The sequence below is a fragment of the Episyrphus balteatus genome, chromosome 1, assembly GCF_945859705.1.
Source record: "Episyrphus balteatus chromosome 1, idEpiBalt1.1, whole genome shotgun sequence".
Lineage (NCBI taxonomy): Eukaryota > Metazoa > Arthropoda > Insecta > Diptera > Syrphidae > Episyrphus > Episyrphus balteatus.
Window position 1 is genome coordinate 146,478,045 of NC_079134.1, and position 20,245 is coordinate 146,498,289.

The 20,245-nt window shown below is 28.5% G+C and overlaps 1 protein-coding gene across 15 annotated transcripts in view; it reads left to right on the forward strand.

Annotated features, from left to right (window-relative positions):
• The window catches only part of LOC129907327 (transient receptor potential cation channel trpm), a 282,057-nt gene that overhangs the window by 136,510 nt on the left and 125,302 nt on the right, over positions 1–20,245 (forward strand). For 6 of the 15 annotated variants that reach the window (XM_055983455.1, XM_055983456.1, XM_055983458.1 and 3 more), the window contains exons 1-2: positions 11,292–11,484; positions 16,571–16,653. In XM_055983455.1, coding sequence (XP_055839430.1) covers positions 11,326–11,484; positions 16,571–16,653 — 242 coding nt within the window. In that variant the 5' untranslated portion in view covers positions 11,292–11,325. Of the gene's footprint in view, positions 1–11,291; positions 11,485–16,570; positions 16,654–20,245 lie in introns of those variants that run through there. The other 9 variants (XM_055983461.1, XM_055983462.1, XM_055983467.1 and 6 more) reach the window with 2 other exon arrangements.

Genomic DNA, 20,245 nt, shown 5'->3' on the forward strand with positions numbered 1-20,245 from the left:
ATGCATGAACAGCTTAACGAGGGAAGGTTACCAATCCTACTTTGCCCTCTTTTAAAAAACCCCCCAACAATTCTAAAAAAAAAATAAAACATTCATTAAGCTGAAATAAAAGGAATACCTTTCTATACCGCACCAGACAATTCCACAGAGCAGGCAACAGGCTCTACAAAAAGGATACACAAAAAAATAGAAACAACATGAACTTGAATACGAATGACGTAACGTAACGTAGGAAACATACAATCGAAATGAAAATCAGTACACACGAAAGGATAATAATTTTCTGTGAAAGCGAACAAACGTTCGGTTCGCTCGCACGCACACCCACCAACCTGCGCGCCCTCTATAAGCAATTATTGCAAGTGACTGCATCAGAACTTTACCTTGGCTTGGCGATGAGAATGATGATGACGCTGATAAATTGTAACACGGTTTAAAGTTTTTTGTGTAGGAGAATTCTACCGCCGCCGACTAATAGAACAAGGTGAGAGAGTATCTAGGAGTTGGTCGTTTTCAAATGTCATCATACTAATTAATGAAACTTTACCCTCTCTCTCTCTCTACATTCAAAGGTTATGGTCTTTGCATAACCTAGAAATAGAAAATGGAACTTTTTAAGGAAAGCAAAACTTAAACGAGCAGAAAATCATGATAAATACAATTACCAGAGTATATTCCAGTATGATGATGAATTGGAATTGGAATTGCCACGATCTATGAGAGAGAACAAAAGGATACATTTGTTTAGAAAGTAATAACTTTATTGGAGATGACATTTCTATGGAGATAGTTTGATTTGTGGTTGGTATAAAAGAGATGAAGAATTGTTATTTTTTTTTTTAAATGAACTTGATATTTTGAAAACTATTTCATGGTGACTTTCATTCAATTTTATGTCCAGGATCATGGTGCCAAAATTTTTGGCCAAGTATCGATAGAATTTACGCAAAAAAATGTCGATCTTTTAAAAGACTTGATTTGGGTAAATGAATACATTTTACCTACTGTTTGTTTGAAAATAAGTGACAGATTGAGGAAGTCGTTATTTCGAAATAGGAAAATAAAATGTCTTTCCTCTAACCTCCACACCCCAAAAAATTCGAAAATTCCTCTAACACAGAATATGTCTCATTTAAGGGCACCACCAACTTAACCCCTTGTAGCCCCATGTGACATTTCTGTAACAAACCGAAAAAGATCGCCCAAAAGCTGTAAAAAACATATTTTTATTCTTTTAAAGCTTCTTACATAATCTTTAAGAATTGCTTTATCGAAATAATGCGCCATATTTCTAATAAATAGCACCAATAGTTTTTAATTTCAATGTTGAAAGTTCGGCTTTTTTGGAAAACAAGCAAATTTATGTAAAAACTACGAAATTCAGAAAAAATATTTTTCGTGCATAAACTAACGTGGTTTTATTTTTGGATTTTAGGAATACGCCTAAAAATAAATATTAGATAGCTTTTTGTTTGAATTTTTGCATTTATATACAAAAATAAATTATTTAAACTTTTTTTTTTACTGCGTAAATTTCGAAATAACAAAGCAAATAATGAATTTATTGAATTTTTAAAAAATACGTGTTTTATTATAGCTAAAGCCCTTTCGATTTACATTATTAATTTTAAAATTTACGATGTTGGGTTACAAGGGGTTAAAGATCCTTAGGAATACTTTTTAATCAGCTAATTTTGTAGATTTTTATTTTCATATAGTGGCTTCTTCGGCGGTATATTACAATATCCTTAAATACTCACATTTGAAGACATATATACGAAGAAGTACTTTTGAGCTTTGAAAAGATACGAATATCTAAAGAGAAATTTAAACTTCTCCCAATTTGTATAGTTAAAAACTTCTAAGGGGGAAAATCCCTCTGGACGACAGCTTTTTCAATATTTTTTTTTGGAAAACTGAAAGCATTTATTGAAATTTGGGAAAGTATGTGATATTATTGACATTATAAAGTATTGATACAATTTTTTTGAAGTACAAAAAAAAAAAACAAAATGGCGGCTCTACAGCTCTTTAAAGTTGACGCCTCGAGTTTGCGCCGTGCAATGTCCAGGTCCAGAAAATTATTTATAATCAAAAAAGAAATTTTTTTCCAATAAAATATATTTATACGCTTTGCATGAACCTAAATTTAGTAAAAAAAAAAGTGTAAAATAAAAATTAGAGACCAAAAAAACGAAAAAACACAATGTTTTTTTATAAACAAATTGTTAAAAAAAATATTTATTGTAAAAATTTTGTTGAACTTTTAGGTTCATGCAAGGGCCAATAAATTAAAGAGTAATTTGCAATTTATTTCAAGTCGATAGCTTCATTAGTTTTTGAGTTACGTTGCACGGCGCGGAAATAAGCGCGTTTTGAGGAAAAAGCGTTTAAAGTTTTCGTTTTCGTACTGAGGTAGGTTCAATGGGCATGGGTTTCGGGACTATCTTGGGGCATTTGAGGCTTCATTTAAGGCTTAGACCACTGAAAATAGTTTCTTCGGTTGATAAATGAATTTATAAGGCAAACAAAAAATTAATGCAAAAATAAAAATTTCCAGAGGGATTTCCCCCCTTAAACTATATCGATTTTAAGATCAAAAGAACTTATGATCAGAGGTGAAAGAGTATTTTTTTACTCGCTGCTTCAAACAAGTGGTGCACAATAATTGTACTGATACTGACCAATTTTTACAGGTACCATTTATAATTCAGTGCATTTATAATCTGACTCTGCAGTTTGTACTACCCCCGAGAGTTGGTCGAAAACTTAACATACCTACGATAATTGAAATATAAAATAAAATGCACAACTGGGTCGCACGAACTTGCTCTTAGTTGTTAAATTTTTAAGACTTTTTATATAGAAATTTGGAAAAAAAAAATAAAAATCGTTTTAAAAAAAAAAAATTAAATAAAATCTGAAATCAAATTGCTATATTAAAATGCATTTTTAGAAAAAAAAATCGTTAGAGCCGTTTTTTAAAAAAATAATTTTTTATAAAAATTTTTTTTTGTTATTTTTGGTCCAAAAAATTAATTCCAGAAACCCTCTGGAGAGTCGCCAAATAACGCTACATACCAAGTTTGACATCAATCAGTCTATCCGTTTAGGCTGTAGCTTCGTTTACAGACAGACAGACAGACGGACTTCCGGGACCCACTTTTTTGGCATTCTCTACCATCGTAATGTCATGGAAAAATGTTATCTCACCTTTTTTTTTGTACTTGATATATAATTCCTATATCGCAAGTAAAAATAGGTAAGCAAAAAATACTAGAATAAATTTTCTGGGTCATTTCTGAAATTTAAGTCCAATAAATCAAAACAATTGTGATGAAACTTTAAATCTTTTAAACTTTCGAAGTTTAAAATTTGTTCTCAAGAAAAATAGAATATTTATGATGTTTTCGCTAACATGCCTATTTTTATGTTTAGATCATTTATAGATACTGAGAAAAAGAGATGATTTATTTTTTTAAATGATGGACCAGAAGTTATAAGTTCAAAATATAGGTACTGTTTTTTTTCTCATTTTTAACAGTTTTTCTCTGACACATCTTTTACAAAGACAAACCCACAGAAAAGCAGTACTTTTTCGTTTTCAATTGTTTTTCATGTACCGAGTTAAAATTGCTATAGTAAGAACGTCAGGTTTTCTTTACTATAAGCATGTCAAAAACACGGTTTTGGGATAATTTTTAAGAATAATTTTTGACGTTTAGACAATCGACATAATTTAAACGTTTTTTGTTAATAAGATTGATTCAACGTAATTTATAACCGTTTTGTAAAAACTTTTTTATTTTTTGTTTCAAAATCTGTTTATATCTTTCTGGTATCTATTTAACTGAATGAGATATCTGAAGTCAAAGTTAGTATGTTTGACTTAATAGGTATTTAAATATTGAGATAACAATGTTTTACCTTCAAACATATCGATTTTAAAGTTTTGAAAAAAAGTTCCTATTCAATTTTTTTTATTTATATTCATCAATTCCAATAAATTCTCTAGAACCTGAAGTATATACCCATCATTTTGTAGTCCTTGTATAAATTTTAAAATCAAAAGCATTCAAAAGACTTCTTCAAATTTAATTTTGAGGTCTGTTTTGGGAAAATATTTTGATCCCATAATTTCTTCCTTCTTCATATTCACCCTTTCGATACGAGTTATTTAAGCTCCAGTGAAATTATCTCTTAGACTTCTAGGAAAATATGATCAAAAAAATACTCTTTCTTTACCCTTTTCACTACAGTATAACCTAATTAAACTACATCCTTCACATCTTCCTTTAAATTGATTAAATTAATTCCATATCAACACAAATGAAACTAAATTATACTCATTTCAAATACATATTTGTACTTGACTCTTTTTTCCTTTTTTTTATATTATGCTACACACAGTGACAAAGCAAAAAGCAGTTTTTATATGTCAAAAAAATGCAGCAAATAAATTTAAAATAAGTATTTCAAATATTTCACTGTAATTTAAAAAAATTCAAAACTCTACAAACTAAATACAATAATTTTCAAACTGACTCTCATAAACTGAAAGCAAATGAAGAGTTTTATTTTATAATATAAAATAACCACACCTCTCTCAACCTTGTCAACCTCAGTCTCACTCTCAAGTCTCAACCCAACCTAACCGAACTTGAAACTCCTTGCATATTAATGTCACCAACACACTTCACTTCTAAAACCAACCAACAAACTGACTGATAGGTGGTGGTTACCTCTATAGTCACTTTGTTGATGGTCGAGTCGAGTCTCGAGTGTACACCCATTAGCCATTATCTTGCGGTAGTGTGTCAAAATAGATTCTTTTGTTTTTTTTTTTATGTGGCGCATTTGATTTACTTATATGGCTTTCGGTCAGGGTTAATGTTGCATGTTTGTCACACAGGTGAACTTTCATTAAATTTACTTTTATAAATATTGTTTTTTTTTTTTTATTACCAGGGACATTATAAACTAACATTGTCCTTTATCCGAGGTTAGAATAATAAATGTGTTGGAATTTAAAATTTTATGTGCTAGCAATTAAGAGCAAATGTGAATGGAATTTTTTAGTCATTATGATGGAAAATTGAAGAATTTAAAGTGAAAAATTGAAATTCAAATAAGCCTGGTGGGATAAACGAGTTTTCTAAAAGTTGTCTGTCTTCTCTTACATACATTTCAAGCTTATTCGTTTGAGTACTTGATTTTACACTGAAATTAAGTTTTCGAAGGAGACGGACAGAATCTCGAAATTTTGAATCCAGAAAATCCAGAATCTCGAAAATGAGTTTTCGGGATCTCGGATTTTCGGGATTTTGGGTTCTCGGGATTTTGGGTTTTCGGGATTCTGGATTTTCAAGATTCTAGGATTTCGGATTTTCGAGATTTTGGGTTTTCGGGATTTCGGTTTTCGGGATTTTGACCCCAATCAGTTTTTGAAATTTCTATCAAATAGAACACTGCATTAGCAAAATATTACTTATTTTTTGCTTTAATAATCTGTAATTGAATGAGAATGTCTTTTTCTTCTTCTATTATTAATGTTTTCTTACTCCAGGATTAGAATTTTTGTCATTTTTTCGCACTCATTCATTTTGAATGAACCGTATCGCATTCAACCAATTCTTGTTCAATGTATTAATAGAATGATAGAATGACAGATATACCCAGTCAACTTATATCATTCATCTAAAAGTAATAACATAAGGTGTCTCTTAAGCACAAAAATATTTAATTCAGATATTTTGACCAAGTTAAAAGGACAATTTTAAAACTTTCACCCCAAAATGTGGCAATCATTAGGGTGAGTATTTTACGCATAAAAAAATAGCAAGCACAAATTAATACATTATTATTTTTTGGAAAAAAAAGATTACGTATACGCCATACACATTTTTTTTTAAATACAATTTTAACAAGTTTCTACATGGTTTCTTTAAGACTTAGAATCAAATAAATTATTTCGAGAACAAAAATTACACTCAAAACTGAATTGAGCTCACCTATTTGGGTTTGAACTCTCCTGAACCCTGAAATTTTAACAAAACAAAAATTTGGTACTTATTGAATATCAAAGATATTGAATCTTTTTCACTGATTCATCGGCACACAAAAAAAAAGTGTCATGTACCAGGAACCAGAGAAAAATGCAAAAAACTAAAAAAAATCATAAAATTTCAAAATGCAGTCACAGCTCAAAACTAGAGGGTGACCGGGCCAAACGGACTTGAAATTCGGATTCAGAGTATCCAAAAACATATAGAAAGATAGGTCTGGTTTCTGGTACATGACACTTTTTTTTTTGTGTGTCGGTGTTATTTTTTGTAACACCCTGTTTTGACTGTCAGAATATAGGTACCTATACCTTTATTCATATGCGAGTTTAAGTATTATCGTAGAACTGACAGAAAAATGAAATATAAAAGATCAAAAATAAAGAAGAATGTGTGCACGCACACATCATCTCCGCAACTCGAATTCATTTCATTCCACACAGACAGATTACGATGTATCCTCCTTTTTGCCTTTTGTATTTATAAAATGAAACTTGTCCTTCTTCTTCTTCATTTTCAATTCAATAAAAGAGAGAGATTGGAATTGACATGAAACCAAGCAGCAAAGAAACGCCGCCGCACACATACGTTAGAAATAAGTATAATGAGAATTTTCTTAACAAAAAGAAGTTATTCTTTTCAATTTTCTTAGAAGAATAATTTTCTTCTTTTTTTTCAAACGAAATGTAATCGTAGGTTTTGGATTATGATTTTTTTTTTCTTTGTAGCTTTTGAATATAAAAGGGGTGGTGTATAATATATAAATGGAAAATAGACCTTAATAGGAACAATGCAATATAAAGAGATTAATTAATTGAATTGATTTGTAGATTTTTAAAGAGAGTCATGCACTTCAACAGTTTTTTAAACGTTATTGAATTTTATTTAAATAATTATTTAAATAACAATTCTGTTTAATAGACCTGGCAAAAATAGAACAAATTCTTTAAGAGTTTTAACTGTGAAATATTTCTCCTTGCTATGAAAGAATATTTCAGCCAAAAATTCTACTAAATTTATTGCCACGTTTTTGAAAAAAAAAGGCAACACTGATCGGTTTTTAGTTTTTTTTTATTTAACGAAAAAAACAAGCCTAACTTTCAAATGGTTTAAGGAAACTTTTAATAAATAATTTTGTTTACTATCAAAAAAATTAAGAACAAAATTTTCAAATTAACTTTGACAAAAAAAAAAATAACCTAAAATCAAAAAAGTTAAAAAAAGTGAACAAATAAGGATTTTTTTTTTTAACTAAAACACTTGCTCATTTTTTTTTTTTGAACCAGGCATCATCAAGCTTCGTACGAATAAAATAAATTAGAAGCTAATCTCTTGATATTATTTTAAATTATTTGTTTTTGTTAAAAAATTACCAAAATTTAATCTTTAAAGAATTAACTTTTGGTCCAAAACTTCTTGAAATAAATCTCTTTAGAAGTGGATATTTTTTTCACAATTAAGATTTTGCAATAAAAAAATAATAATAATAAAGATGGTATGCCATTTTGTAGAAATTAATTATTGAATACCTTAAACGTTAATAAAAAAAACACACACAAAATTTTTGTTTTGTTTTTTTTTCGATGATTTTCAAAACTAATGGGTAAAATCTATATGAAATATGTATAAAAACACGGAGTCGAAGAATTTGTTTAATTTTTTGAAAACTAGTGTTAACATACATATATTTTTTTTTTCTTGATAATGGCACCGATGCATCCTGGCCTTACGAACATATCTGAGTTTGCTCCTAACTTTCAGTCTACGATACATTGATTTATCAAAATAAGTAATTATATTAAATTTGAAGTAAGTCCAATAGCTAATATTGGGCAGGTTCAGAAACGTTAGGGACTAAATATTTAGGTAATTTCTCGGCCTCTGATTGGTCAACTGTCAAAAAAAAATCCTTCCAATTTAGGTAATTTTATTGGAAAGCTGACTGGAAAGTTAGGCAAGAAAATTTTCCCTAAAAATTTAGGAAAGTTTTTTTTGTCAACATGACAGCAGATTGTTTTTAATTAAAAAATTAAATCAGAAAAATTAAATTTATTTGTATGAAAAACGAGTAAAAAGTGCATTATCGGTTTGAATAAATTTTATTTATTCATTAAAGTTAAGTGAAATTTGGTGTCTTCTCCATGCGATCGGTAAAATCTTAACTAAATTTCGAAATTTGACGATAGCATCATACCCAAACTAATTTAGTCAATTTACTCAAATTTCCGTTCAGAAAATGACAATATATCTAAGTCCCTAATATTTTCTGAACGTGCCCATTGACTAAATTAGTTTGGATACGCTATTATTGTCAAATTTCGAAATTTACTTGAGAATTTTATATATCCCGTGGAGCAGAAACCAAATTTCACTTTACTTTAATAAACAAATATTATTAATTATAACCGATAATGCACTTTTTTCTCGTTTTTCACACAAATAGATTTAATTCTGTTGTTATTAAAAACAATCATCTGTCATGTTGACAAAAAAAACTTTCCTAAATTTTTAGGGAAAATTTTCTTGCCTAAATTTCCAGTCAGCTTTCCAATAAAATTACCTAAATTGGAAAGATTTTTTTTGACAGCTGACCAATCAGAGACCGAGAAATTACCTAAATATTTAGTGCCTAACGTTTCTGAACCTGCCCAATTTACACAAATTTCAGTTCAAAAAATGACGTTGCCTAAATTTTTAGTCCCTAATATTTCCTGAACGTGCCCAATGTATTTTGTATTTTTGTTGTGCTTGGAACTATTTGTCATTAAATGTTAATAACATAAAACTTTTGACTTTTGTAAAAAAAATTTTTTTTTGTAAGAAAAATTCATTAAAATTTGATGAATTCAGTGACACCAGAAGTTTTATTGGTACCTGTTAAGCGGGTTGTGTGGAATTTTATTTGAATGAATAAATTTGTTAATTTGCAGATTTATTTCAGATTTATAGTTAAAACAAAGCATCGTTTTAATTTAATAGGTAAAAAAAACTGTTAGTTAAAAAAAAACGTTACAAATTAAAAAAAGTAAATCTGAAATGTGAAAAAAAACAAATATACTAATGGCGTTTTCGATTGGCAGTCCGGAAGCGTCCGGAATCATTCTGAAAAAATTTTATTCACACAAAACTATCAGTTTTGTACGAATAAAACGCTTTCAGAATGATTCCGGACGCTTCCGGACTGCCAATCGAAAACGCCATAATATTCATAAGAAAAATAAAAACAAAAATAAATTGTCAAAATAAGTAAAAATAACTAGTTTTTCGATATGCAAATTCATGCCTTATTACTTCGCAAATAGTGCATTCAGTGATTAAATATAATAAAAAAAGCTCCAAGGTGCCTTATTATTAAAATAAAATTACCTCTCTATGAAAATTTTTCAAGTCTACCAATTTATAAGGCACAGCACTGTATTCTAGCTACTTTGTGATTCACTACATTTTGTAAAATTAGAAAAAAAACTGCATTCACGTTTCGTGTATGAAAACAAATTAACTTACGTAAAAAATATTTACTATCATAAATTAAAACAAATAACAAGACAAAACAAAAAAAAAAAAAAAAAAAAAAAATCATGTGTGCAATTCACACGTGTTAGAAGTGAAACCTTAAAAATCATTTTTCTTGCAAAAAAAAAAAATAGAAAAAATCTACCTACATATTTTTATTCTATCACCTTCAAATCCATGTTTTTTATATGACAACCTATATAAATTGTATATCATCTGAAAGCTTATTGTCTAAGCTAAAAATATATATATTGATCAGGTCTCTGAGTCATCTACAAAAAGAGCTAGAATTTTTTGAACTCGATCAATTTCCATCAAAAAAAGCGAAAAAACACGTATTTTTATCTTCTCACGCTATTAAATCCATTTTTTTCCCCTAACAACCCTAACAACAACAATTTTTACACCATCTGAAAGCTTATTGTTTTAGCTCAAAATATATATATAGATCAAGTCTATGAGACATCTACAAAAAGACCTAGAATTTTTTAAACTCGATGAAATTTCATCCAAAAAGCAAAAAAAAACATTTATTTTTATGTTCTAAATGTTCTCATGCTATTAAATCAATTTTTTTGTTTGACAACCTATAACAAATTTTGTACCATGTGAAAGCTTATTGTTTCACCTTGTATAATGATGTGTAAATCTTATTTCAAAGATGTCTACAAGAGAAGTTAGAATTTTTTAAAGTCAACCATGTCGAATTTCCAGACTGAGATTACGGTACTTCCTACACTGGTAGCTGGTCATCGTCAACAGATCTCCACAGGTGTTTTGAGGTATTTTAAAATTTTCAATTTAAGATTGTGTAACTTGTAGAGCACGTACCGTTATGTGTGATATATCCAATAAAAGGTCATGCTATCAGCATGCGTATTAAAGTTAAATCAAATTTGTATGTGCACTAGATCAAAAGATATAACGTGTGTAGGAAAAGAACATCTTTTTACCGTTATCTCAGAATTTTGAATATGAAATTAAATGAAATTTTGTCCAATTACAATTTATTTAATTACCTATCTACAGTACAAATTTCATTCATCTATCTATTAAAACAAAAAAGTTATAACAAGTTGAAGTCGTGTCGCGTTTTCGTTTCATCTTGTTTCAAATCACTACGATACTAAAGAAGTTTTCACTTCAAAAAAAAACTAAAACATAAATAACGAGACGCTAAGTAATTGAAGATTACTGAAACTGAAACAAACCTATAGCTTTGTTATACTAAGCCCGTCTACAATATACTGTCCGCATATAATTTACAATTTATTTGGTCGGACCAAATTAACTATATGGATGTAGTAGGTAGGTATTTGTAAAAAAAAAGAGCTCATACCCTTCTCTTCTTAATCATGACAAATCTTCTTCTTCGTTCTTAAGAAGTAAATATTTTCTTTTTTTTTTTTTTTTTTTTTGTTTCTGCCAAGAAGCAAATAGAAAAAAATATTTATATTTTACACAAGTTTGCAAGAGTATTTGTTAGATATTTTTATTATCTTCCTATTAATTGCCAGTTAAAATTAATTTTTCCATTCGAAGAGTTGTGTGTGTAGTATTAGGTTTTTGGATATTTAAAGATCTTATAACGTTCATTTATTTAATATCGTACGGAGGCGTTTAATATTGCAATTTTACTTAAAGTCTTGACTAAAAAAAAAGTTTAGATTTTATTCAAGTGTTTTTTTTTTTTTAATTTGTTTTAGTGTTTTAGTATTAATTTTATAGTGTGTTAAATAATTCATTAAAAATGGTTAAATCTAGTTCAAGTCGAATTAAAGGTTCAAACAGTACTCAAAGTGCACGCAAACGTTCTTCAGTATCATCGACTCTAACTAAAGTTTTAATTTTAAATGTTAGAGATTTACTGAAAGCACCAGACCCCCAACAGGATTCGGATCTTGATGAGGTAGCAATACAAACGAATTCTTCCCTAAGTTTTTGATTTTGTCTATATCATTTATAGTTGCAAAAAAAAAAATTAGTTTAAGAAAAATCGGTACATTCTGTAAACCAAACAAGGTTGTAAAAATATTATAATTATTTATTGAAAAAAAAAAAATGCTTTGGAAATTACAAAAAAAAATTTTTCTTGCAAATAAAAAAAAAAACTGCATAATGGAATTAAAAAATGTTTGCATATTAAAAATTATTAAATGCAAATAATTAAATAAAAATATTTTGCATAAAAAAAATGTAATTCTGCATTGAAAAAAAAAAAAAAAAAATCAATGCAAAATGTGTCCATTAAATATTTTTTTTTTATATTCATCGAATTCCTTACAATTTTAGCTTTTTGATCATACCTACATTAGGTAAAATATTATGGTCAAATAGCTTATGTTTGGTCACATAGCCAAAATTGTAAGAAATTCGACGAATATTAAAAAAATTATTTAATGCACACATTTTGAATTAATTTTTTTTTTTTCAATGCAGAAAATTTTTTTTTTGCAATTTTTTTAAGCAAAATATTTTTAGGTATTTGCAATACAAATTTTATTTTTAATGCAAATTTTTTCTTGCAATAAATATTTTTTTAATGCAAATTTTTTTGAGTTATTTTTAATGCATAAATTTGTTATTTGCAATAAATATTTTTTTTTATTTGTAATGGAAAACAAATGCATTAAAAAACATATTTTTTATAACTTGACTTTTTCTAATTTCGAAGAAAGTTCTTTAAATCACCTCCGTTTTATGACTCAGTAAAACTTTTTTATGAATTTTCAAATTTAAATATTGACATTTTGAAATTGCATTTCTCTGGTTTCCCTGAACAGAAATAAAAACGTCTTAGTGTTTAAATATAAATTGGCAGCGTTTTAACTTTTATCTCAAAGATTTCGTGGTAAAATATTTCGAATTCTTTTATTTCTTCCCTCTAAAAAAAAACGACCAGAATCCCTTAAGGACTTCAAAACTAAATTGCATGAAAAAAAAGCACAATAAGTACACTCTTTTTCCCTTCCTCCAGTTTGTAATCTTCAAAAGAACTACGGATATCGAATTTAATTTCACGCTGATGTTGCCCTTTGGCTGCTTTACACAAAATCGGAAGAAGTGAATTACAAATCACTGAAAATAATAAAATCGAATTAAATATCCATGCGAATCTCTTAAAAGAATACACAAAATAGAGGAATAAAAAAACCATCCCATGATGTTGGGATAAGGGTATAGAAATTGATACCGCACTAAACCACACAACTTGTATTTCAAATTCAAAGTAAGCATCCTGCTGTGGTGTTTAAAAGTTAAACTGAAACTAATCAAAGTTGGAAAATCACTTTTTTGGTTTTCTATTTATTTTTCCTTTTTCTTTACTTAAATTTTTGTTCAAAACCTCTGTTTTTATGTGATTTGTAAAAAAAAACTTCATAAGAGCCAAACAATTAAGTTTGATTGCTGTGTGTTGTGATTGATGAACCTTGAACACCAGATGGAGCACCAGGGAGCACTAAAATATACCACCCACACAAACACAAACACATCACCCATCAATATATCCAGAATTAATACATATTTAAACGCAATAAGTTCTTCGATTTTTCTTTTGAACCCAAAACTCCAATTAATTTGGCATCTTTTCTGGGAATCGTTAGCTCTATATACCTACATAGGCTAGCAATATTGGAATAATGGCATAATCGAATATCCTTTTGTGATGTGAAACCTACACACACACACACATAGATACATTTATGCAATAGCAAATTCAGATTGAAATGACAGCCCCGAAAAGTAATTGCATTTGGAGATTTGCAATTAAATTTGATTTGCAACGTTGGATACGTATATAGTCGTCAATATGACGATGTGTGTGTGTGTGGACCGTTGCGGTCGCAGCATAAATCCGTTTCCGTTGAAAATCGCAAATTGAATGGTTAACCGTATTAGAGCTCGTATAAAGGCGATGAAAGCTTATATTGGCTGGATGTGTATTGGTGGTGCTTCTTCATTTGATTTGAATTAAGGTAGCATTTTTTGATGTGTCAATCATCAAATGCGCGTTGACATTTTCAATTTGTCACAGGTACTCGTATAGCAGCAAACAAATTAGTTACTGTGTCAGTGAGGTTAAAGCACACAAAAATTGAATTCAAACAATATAAGAATGTATAAAAGAGATAAAAAAAATGTTCGGCATCGAAAACTAAAATTTATGATATTTTACACAAAGAAAATCTGTTTGCAAAGTTTTTTTACAACAAAAAGTTATAAAAATAAAACGAGAAACTTTACCTGTTGAAGTTTTCATGATCTAACTTCAAATTTGAGCTTTGATCAGAGTATTATCAATTGATTGATTTGATCAGAGTATTATCAATTAGGATCAACTACTGATTTCATTACTTGAAAAGCGTTTTGATATTTTCAATAGCTTCGGTTGAAGTTTTCAGTATAACAAATGTTGCGCATACGCCACAGTGACCCAATTAATTATATTAAATTAACATTAAACGATTACTTAAGGTTTTTTTTGTCATTTTTTTTATTGACTCCTTAAACAATTCAAAAATGATGGTGTGGAAGGCCAATTATTATTGTACGGTCCAGGAATCGCAGACTAAAGCCAAACCATTAATTTTATCTCAAGATTTTTAAACGTTTACGTCATTTGTAAACAATTCAATCCAAATTTGGGTATCAAACTTGTTAAAAGTAAATAATGTTAATTTTATAACTTAATATAGTTTTTCTACTAATTTGTACTTTTTCTTCAAAAAAAATGAAATTCTAAAAAAAGGGACATTTTTTGACATCCTTAAATTTTTTTTTTGCGATACTTAGAATTTTTGTATTTTAGATTTTTAATAAAAAAATGGTTGCATCAATTTATTTGCTAAAAATAAATTAATATTATCTCCAACGACAAAAAAAAACTTAAAAAAACCAGGTTTTTTACTTGCTCTATAAAGAAGTATTGATTGTGTTAAAAAAAAAATTGATGTTTAAATCAAAATCAATATTAGCTACTTTGAAAAGAAACCCAAAATCGCTGCCTAACAACTAGACAGATTTTGCTCAAATTTTGTACCTACAGAAAATTTTGTAGGAAGTTGGTAAATTATTTTTATTTTAAGTCTCTTAAGACAAACCATATAAAATTTACGAGGTGTTCCAATTTTTACTTGCGATATAGGTACTATAGGGCAAGTTTAGGATTCGTAAAAAAATTGAACTCGAGATAACAATTTTACATGACATTACGATGATGGAGAATGCCAAAAAAGTGGGTCCGGCAATTCTGTCTGTCTGTCTGTCTGTCTGTCTGTCTGTCTGTCTGTCTGTCTGTCTGTATGTACCTCGAGCTACAGCCTAAACTATTAGAGTGATTTTGTTCAAACTTGGTAGTTAAGAGTTTTGAGTGATTCCCTAGAGGACAAATTGAAATTTTTTTTTTAGGATCAAAACTAACGGTACCTGTCATATACCGGAAATTGAAAAGTTAATTTTTTTTCAGAAACGGCTCTAACGATTTTCATTAAAATGTTTGAGTGTTGTATTACACATAAGAGCCAACTTTCTAAATAAAAAAAAATAATTTTTTACCGCTATTAACGGTACCTGTCATATAACGATTTTTTTGATTTATGAATATCTCGTTCAAGAATACCCAGATTTCAACGAAAATTTTTATACAAAATCGTTTAGGTAAAGGTAAATTTTTTCAAAAAACTCATTTTTGGATTTTTAAAAAAAATTTTAAAATTTTTTTTTGAAAAATCAATTTTTTGAAAACGGGTTTATGAAAAATTTTGAAATTTCGTTTTTATGCGTTAATAAATTATTACTTCAAAATGGCATACCAACTTTTTATTTGAAAAATGTTAAAACATTTTTATATATAAAAAATTATTTTTTTAAATTTTTTTGAATAATCAATTTTTTGGAAATTGTCAAATTGAATTCCTTCGAAATCTTGGTTTGGTTAATGAAAACGTCAAAATTCGGAATGCTTGTTTTATTTCTATATTTTTTTGTGGAATAATTATATTTATAAAAACTTATTAAAAAAAGGCGAGAGCGTGATTTTAGAACGGGTTTTAATTTTTGAATTAAAAAAAAAGGACAACAAGGGACAAGGACTAAAAACAAAAAAAAAAAGGGATAACAAGATAATAGATGCCTGGTCAATAAGAATTACCTACATAAATTTGCATTAAAAGTTAGATGTTTTTTTATACACACTAATTTTTATATCCAACTTTAATTTTTACCCCCAATTGTGTACACTTAGTTGTATAGCAAATTCATAAATATAAACCAATAAACCAATAAATTATTATAATCGTGAGTTTTTCTCTACTTGTTTCACTTATTTTCGTATAGTGTTTAATACTGTTTTCGTTGTTGTGTTGCTCTATCCTCCCTTAATTTTGACTTCTATCTAACTCTATCTATTCTACTCTAATTTTTGCTTTTATCTGCTTAAGTTAAGTTAAACATAAATTTACATATAAATTTTTCTGTACAAAACAAATTCTATGACCTTTTTTTTCTAACCTCTTCTACATTTAAATATACTTGTAGGTTGACCCAAAAAAAAAAAGCGTTGCTCCTCAGTAAATTTAGTGTTGTTGTTTTTTTTTCTATATAAATAGCCTATGTTAAATAATTATCCATTAAAAATGTTATCCTTTTTATCTCCCTTTTTTACTCTGATCACACAATTTATTATTATTTACATATTTTTTTTTTGGTTATTTTGTTTATTTATTTTTCTAAGTTTATGAGTTCGATTTTGTTTGGTTGTTGTTGTTTTTTTTTTTTTTTTTTGTATATTCTCTTGGTAAAAAAATATATAATTTTTTAAACTCTTATATTTGATCACCTTATAGACAAAACTAAAAAAAAACTTCGTTAATTTTGTTGCTTTTGATTTTGTTGTTTGAAAAATAATTTTTATTTATATTTAATTTTCTTATAAAAAAAAAAAAAAAAAAAAAATTAAAAAATTAAATTAAATATAAAAAAAAACTTTTTTACAGCATCAACCACGAAGCTGGATTGAAACAAACTTTCAAAAACGAGAATGTATAAAATTTATACCCTGCCCAAAGGACACAGCCGTGTGAGTATGCAAATGAATTTTAAAATCTCATATAAATTATAATCTACTACATACTCTGGCTGGCTGCCTCACACACACACACACACACACATAATAATGTTGAAAATAGGATTTTTATATAAAAATCTCTTTGGAATAATTGAGATTTAAGCCTTATTTTCCTACCATTCACATTGGTTTTCCTTTTTTTTTCAACTTTTTTTTCTCACTATTTATAACGATATCATGGCGGGTGGTAGGAGTATATTTGTACACACACACATGAATATAGAGAAATCCTATCCTGAAGGTAATGAGGCGGCATTCCTCAGGAAGTATGGGAGAAAAAGTATGGATTTTATTATTCCACAACTTGATGGTGCCTTGGTAAATTGGCTTAGGATTTTGTATAAAGAATCAAGGACATAGCAAATATTATACACACTCACACACACTATCCAAGTGTTATAATCTATGAGCAAAAAGTTAATTCTGCATAATGATGTGCGAGAAAAGTTTTCAAAACATTTTGCCTGAACGAACAAAAAGAATGGAAGGAAATGCATTCTAAGGACGTGAGATAAAAACATTGCACCAGATACAACACATATGTATGCAATAATGCATGGAAGTGAGGTTGCTTTTTCTTTATAATCTCAGCCTGATAATGCAAATGGATTTGTACTTTAGCGAACTTTTATCAAAGTTTTTTTTTTTTAACTCATGTCGATAGGATGTTTATTTCCATAATCGTATTAAAATATATTCTCAAGGCTTCATTTAAAAAAAAAGGTGACAAAGTGTTGTATTTTTTTCATCAGGATAAGCTTTAAGCAGCTTAGGCATGCAGATAGACCTTCCGGTTTCAAAAACTAAAATATTCTGCCTTTTTGTATTGAGACCTACGACTTTTGTTCTATAGATCAATGTGCTAGATAAGAGAGTAACGCAGAGTTACGCTAGTTTTCCATCAGTTGTAGATGAAGCAATCTATTTCTTGAAACTTATTGAGTCTTAAGAGATCTTAATAAAGTTGATGTCCTAGAAGTTTCACGAGAAATTAATTAACTGTAGCCAAATTAATCATAGATAAAGACGGTAACGCTAAAGACGTTACAATCTTTTTTCTTGAGACTTTTCAAGTCTGAATGGCTCATCATAAAGTTGTTGTCATAAAGTTTCAGGAAGAACTAAACAAACGCAGCCAAATTATTTACAGACAAAACCGGTAACGCAGAAGACGTTACTATCTATTCTCCTCACACTTGATGAGGCTTTCAGACTCACCAAAGTTGATGTACTTTCAGGAAAAACTCATTCAACTTAGCCAAATTAATTACAAACCAAAACGGTAACGGAAAATATGTTAAAATTAATTTTCTTGAAACTTGGTGAGCCTTAAGGGCTCGAAAACTACTAAAGTTATTCACAGAAAAAAACCAGTAAGGCAGAATACGTTTAAATATATTTTCTTAAAACTTGTTGAATCTAAAGGGCTCATTATAAAATTGATTTCCTAGAAGTTTGAGGAAAAACTAATCAAATGCAACCAAATTATTCACAGAAAAAGACGGTAACGCAAAGGACGTTACACTCAATTTATTTGAAACTTTTTTAAGTCATAAGAACTCATAATAACGTTCATGTTCTAGAAATTTCACGAAAAACTAAATAAACGTAGTCAAATTATTAAGAGAAAAAGATGGTAACGCAGAACACGTTACAATCTATTTTCTTGAAACTTGTCGAGTCTTAAAGGCTCATCATAAAACTGATATCTTAGAAGTTTCACGAAAAACTAATTAAACTTAACCAAATAACGGACAAAGAACGTAACGCAGTTGTCGTTACTCTCTATTTTCTTGAAACTAGAATAGTCTTAAGGCCTCATCATGAAGAAGATATTGTAGAAGTTTCACGAAAAACTAATTAATCATAGACAAATTACTCACAGACTTAGTCAGTAACGCTGAAGACGTTACAATCCATTTTTTGTTTTAATATGGTGGGTCTTAATAAATCATAAAGCTGATGCCTTAGAAGTTTCACAAAAAACTAATTAATCGTAGCCAAATTATTCACAGACAAAAACGATAACGGAGTCGGTAACGCCACCGTTACCGCTTTGTCTGTGAATAATTTGGCTACGATTTATTAGTTTTTCGTGAAACTTTTATGTGAACTTTATGATGAGCCCTTAAAACTAACCATGTTTCTAGAAAATAGACTTCAACAACTGGGAAACTAGCGTTACCGGTAACTAAAAATCAGTGTTCATCCAAGATTTAAATAATATGTAGGTATTATAAAACCATTAAAGAAACCTTCCTCGTTTTATTAATAAGTGTTTTTCGGTATTGGACAGAAACAACCTTTAATACAATTTTATTTACAAAACAAAGTTTTAAAGCAAATAAATACTACCGCAATCTATAAAAAAAACTGTACGCAGGTAAACAAAACAAAAGTTCTGTTTCTCCTCGCACCGTCATCGTCACCGTTTGCCATGAGTCACTTCGAGATAAGTCTAGACTCGAAGGTTGTTTGTAAAATATAAATTAATCTTAAACAAGAGAGAGAGAGAGAGACTAAAAGATCAACTTAAGTGACGTTAAAGGCAATAACTAGCTTTGTTTTTCTCCCTCTTTTTTTTTAACTAATCTTATTTTAAATTTCTTCTTTCATCACACCTAACTTAACTCTTTGGGTTTTACATTATTCTGTCATTTGAGCTCTTTTAACAATTTTATGTTTAATGCTGTGAAGAGAAAAGAAAAAAAGCTGTTAACTACACGCAAAAGTACCCTCGAATGTAATGACGCTGTTTAGAGGTGGTACTTTTAAGTTTAATGTTTTTTTCATTCTTCTTTTATATTTATTGCATGCGGGTATGATTTTTTTTTTATTATTTTTTTTGTTCTGCCTGTGTTTTAAGAGTTGAACCCTTGAGACTTGTGTCCTTAAGAGCTAAAAAGGAAAGAAAGGAAAACAAGTGAAACACTACTAGAAACAATTAGTTCGACATGAGGCGAGAATTATGATTTAATTTTGTGGCACAAACAATTATGTAAAGCCTCAAGGGTGTTTTAATTTATGTATTATTTGAAAGTGTCGTTGTATTAGTTTGTTAGTTTGTGTGTGTTTTAAAAGTTGTTAAATGGGTTTATTAATTTTTTTTTTTTGTAATTAAAAAAGGATTCTTTCTTAACTATAGGTTGCAAATACAAATAAAAGTTCAACTCGAACTCAATACTTGCAATTTTTTAAGACTTTTTGTCTTTAAGTTCAAAAAACCAAGATTGAAAATTGAAGTGGTTCCTGGACGAAGACAGGACACATCGTTTCAAATTTATTGTCTCAGTCAATTTGCAACCGATTTTCATAAAGTAAGGTATCAGTGGATTTGGAAATTAAATTAAATATCAGAAATTATAAAATAAATTGTTCTAGTTCAAGTTTATGCCTAAAATTAATTTCAAAGTAAAAAAAAATTTAGTATTTTTGAGATTCTAAAGTTTATTTAAAATATGTTCGTTACCATGTTTTATACATCGTTTAAAAGGTCTTATGGCCAATTTCATAAAGCAATTTTAAATATTTGTCAAACTTTTAC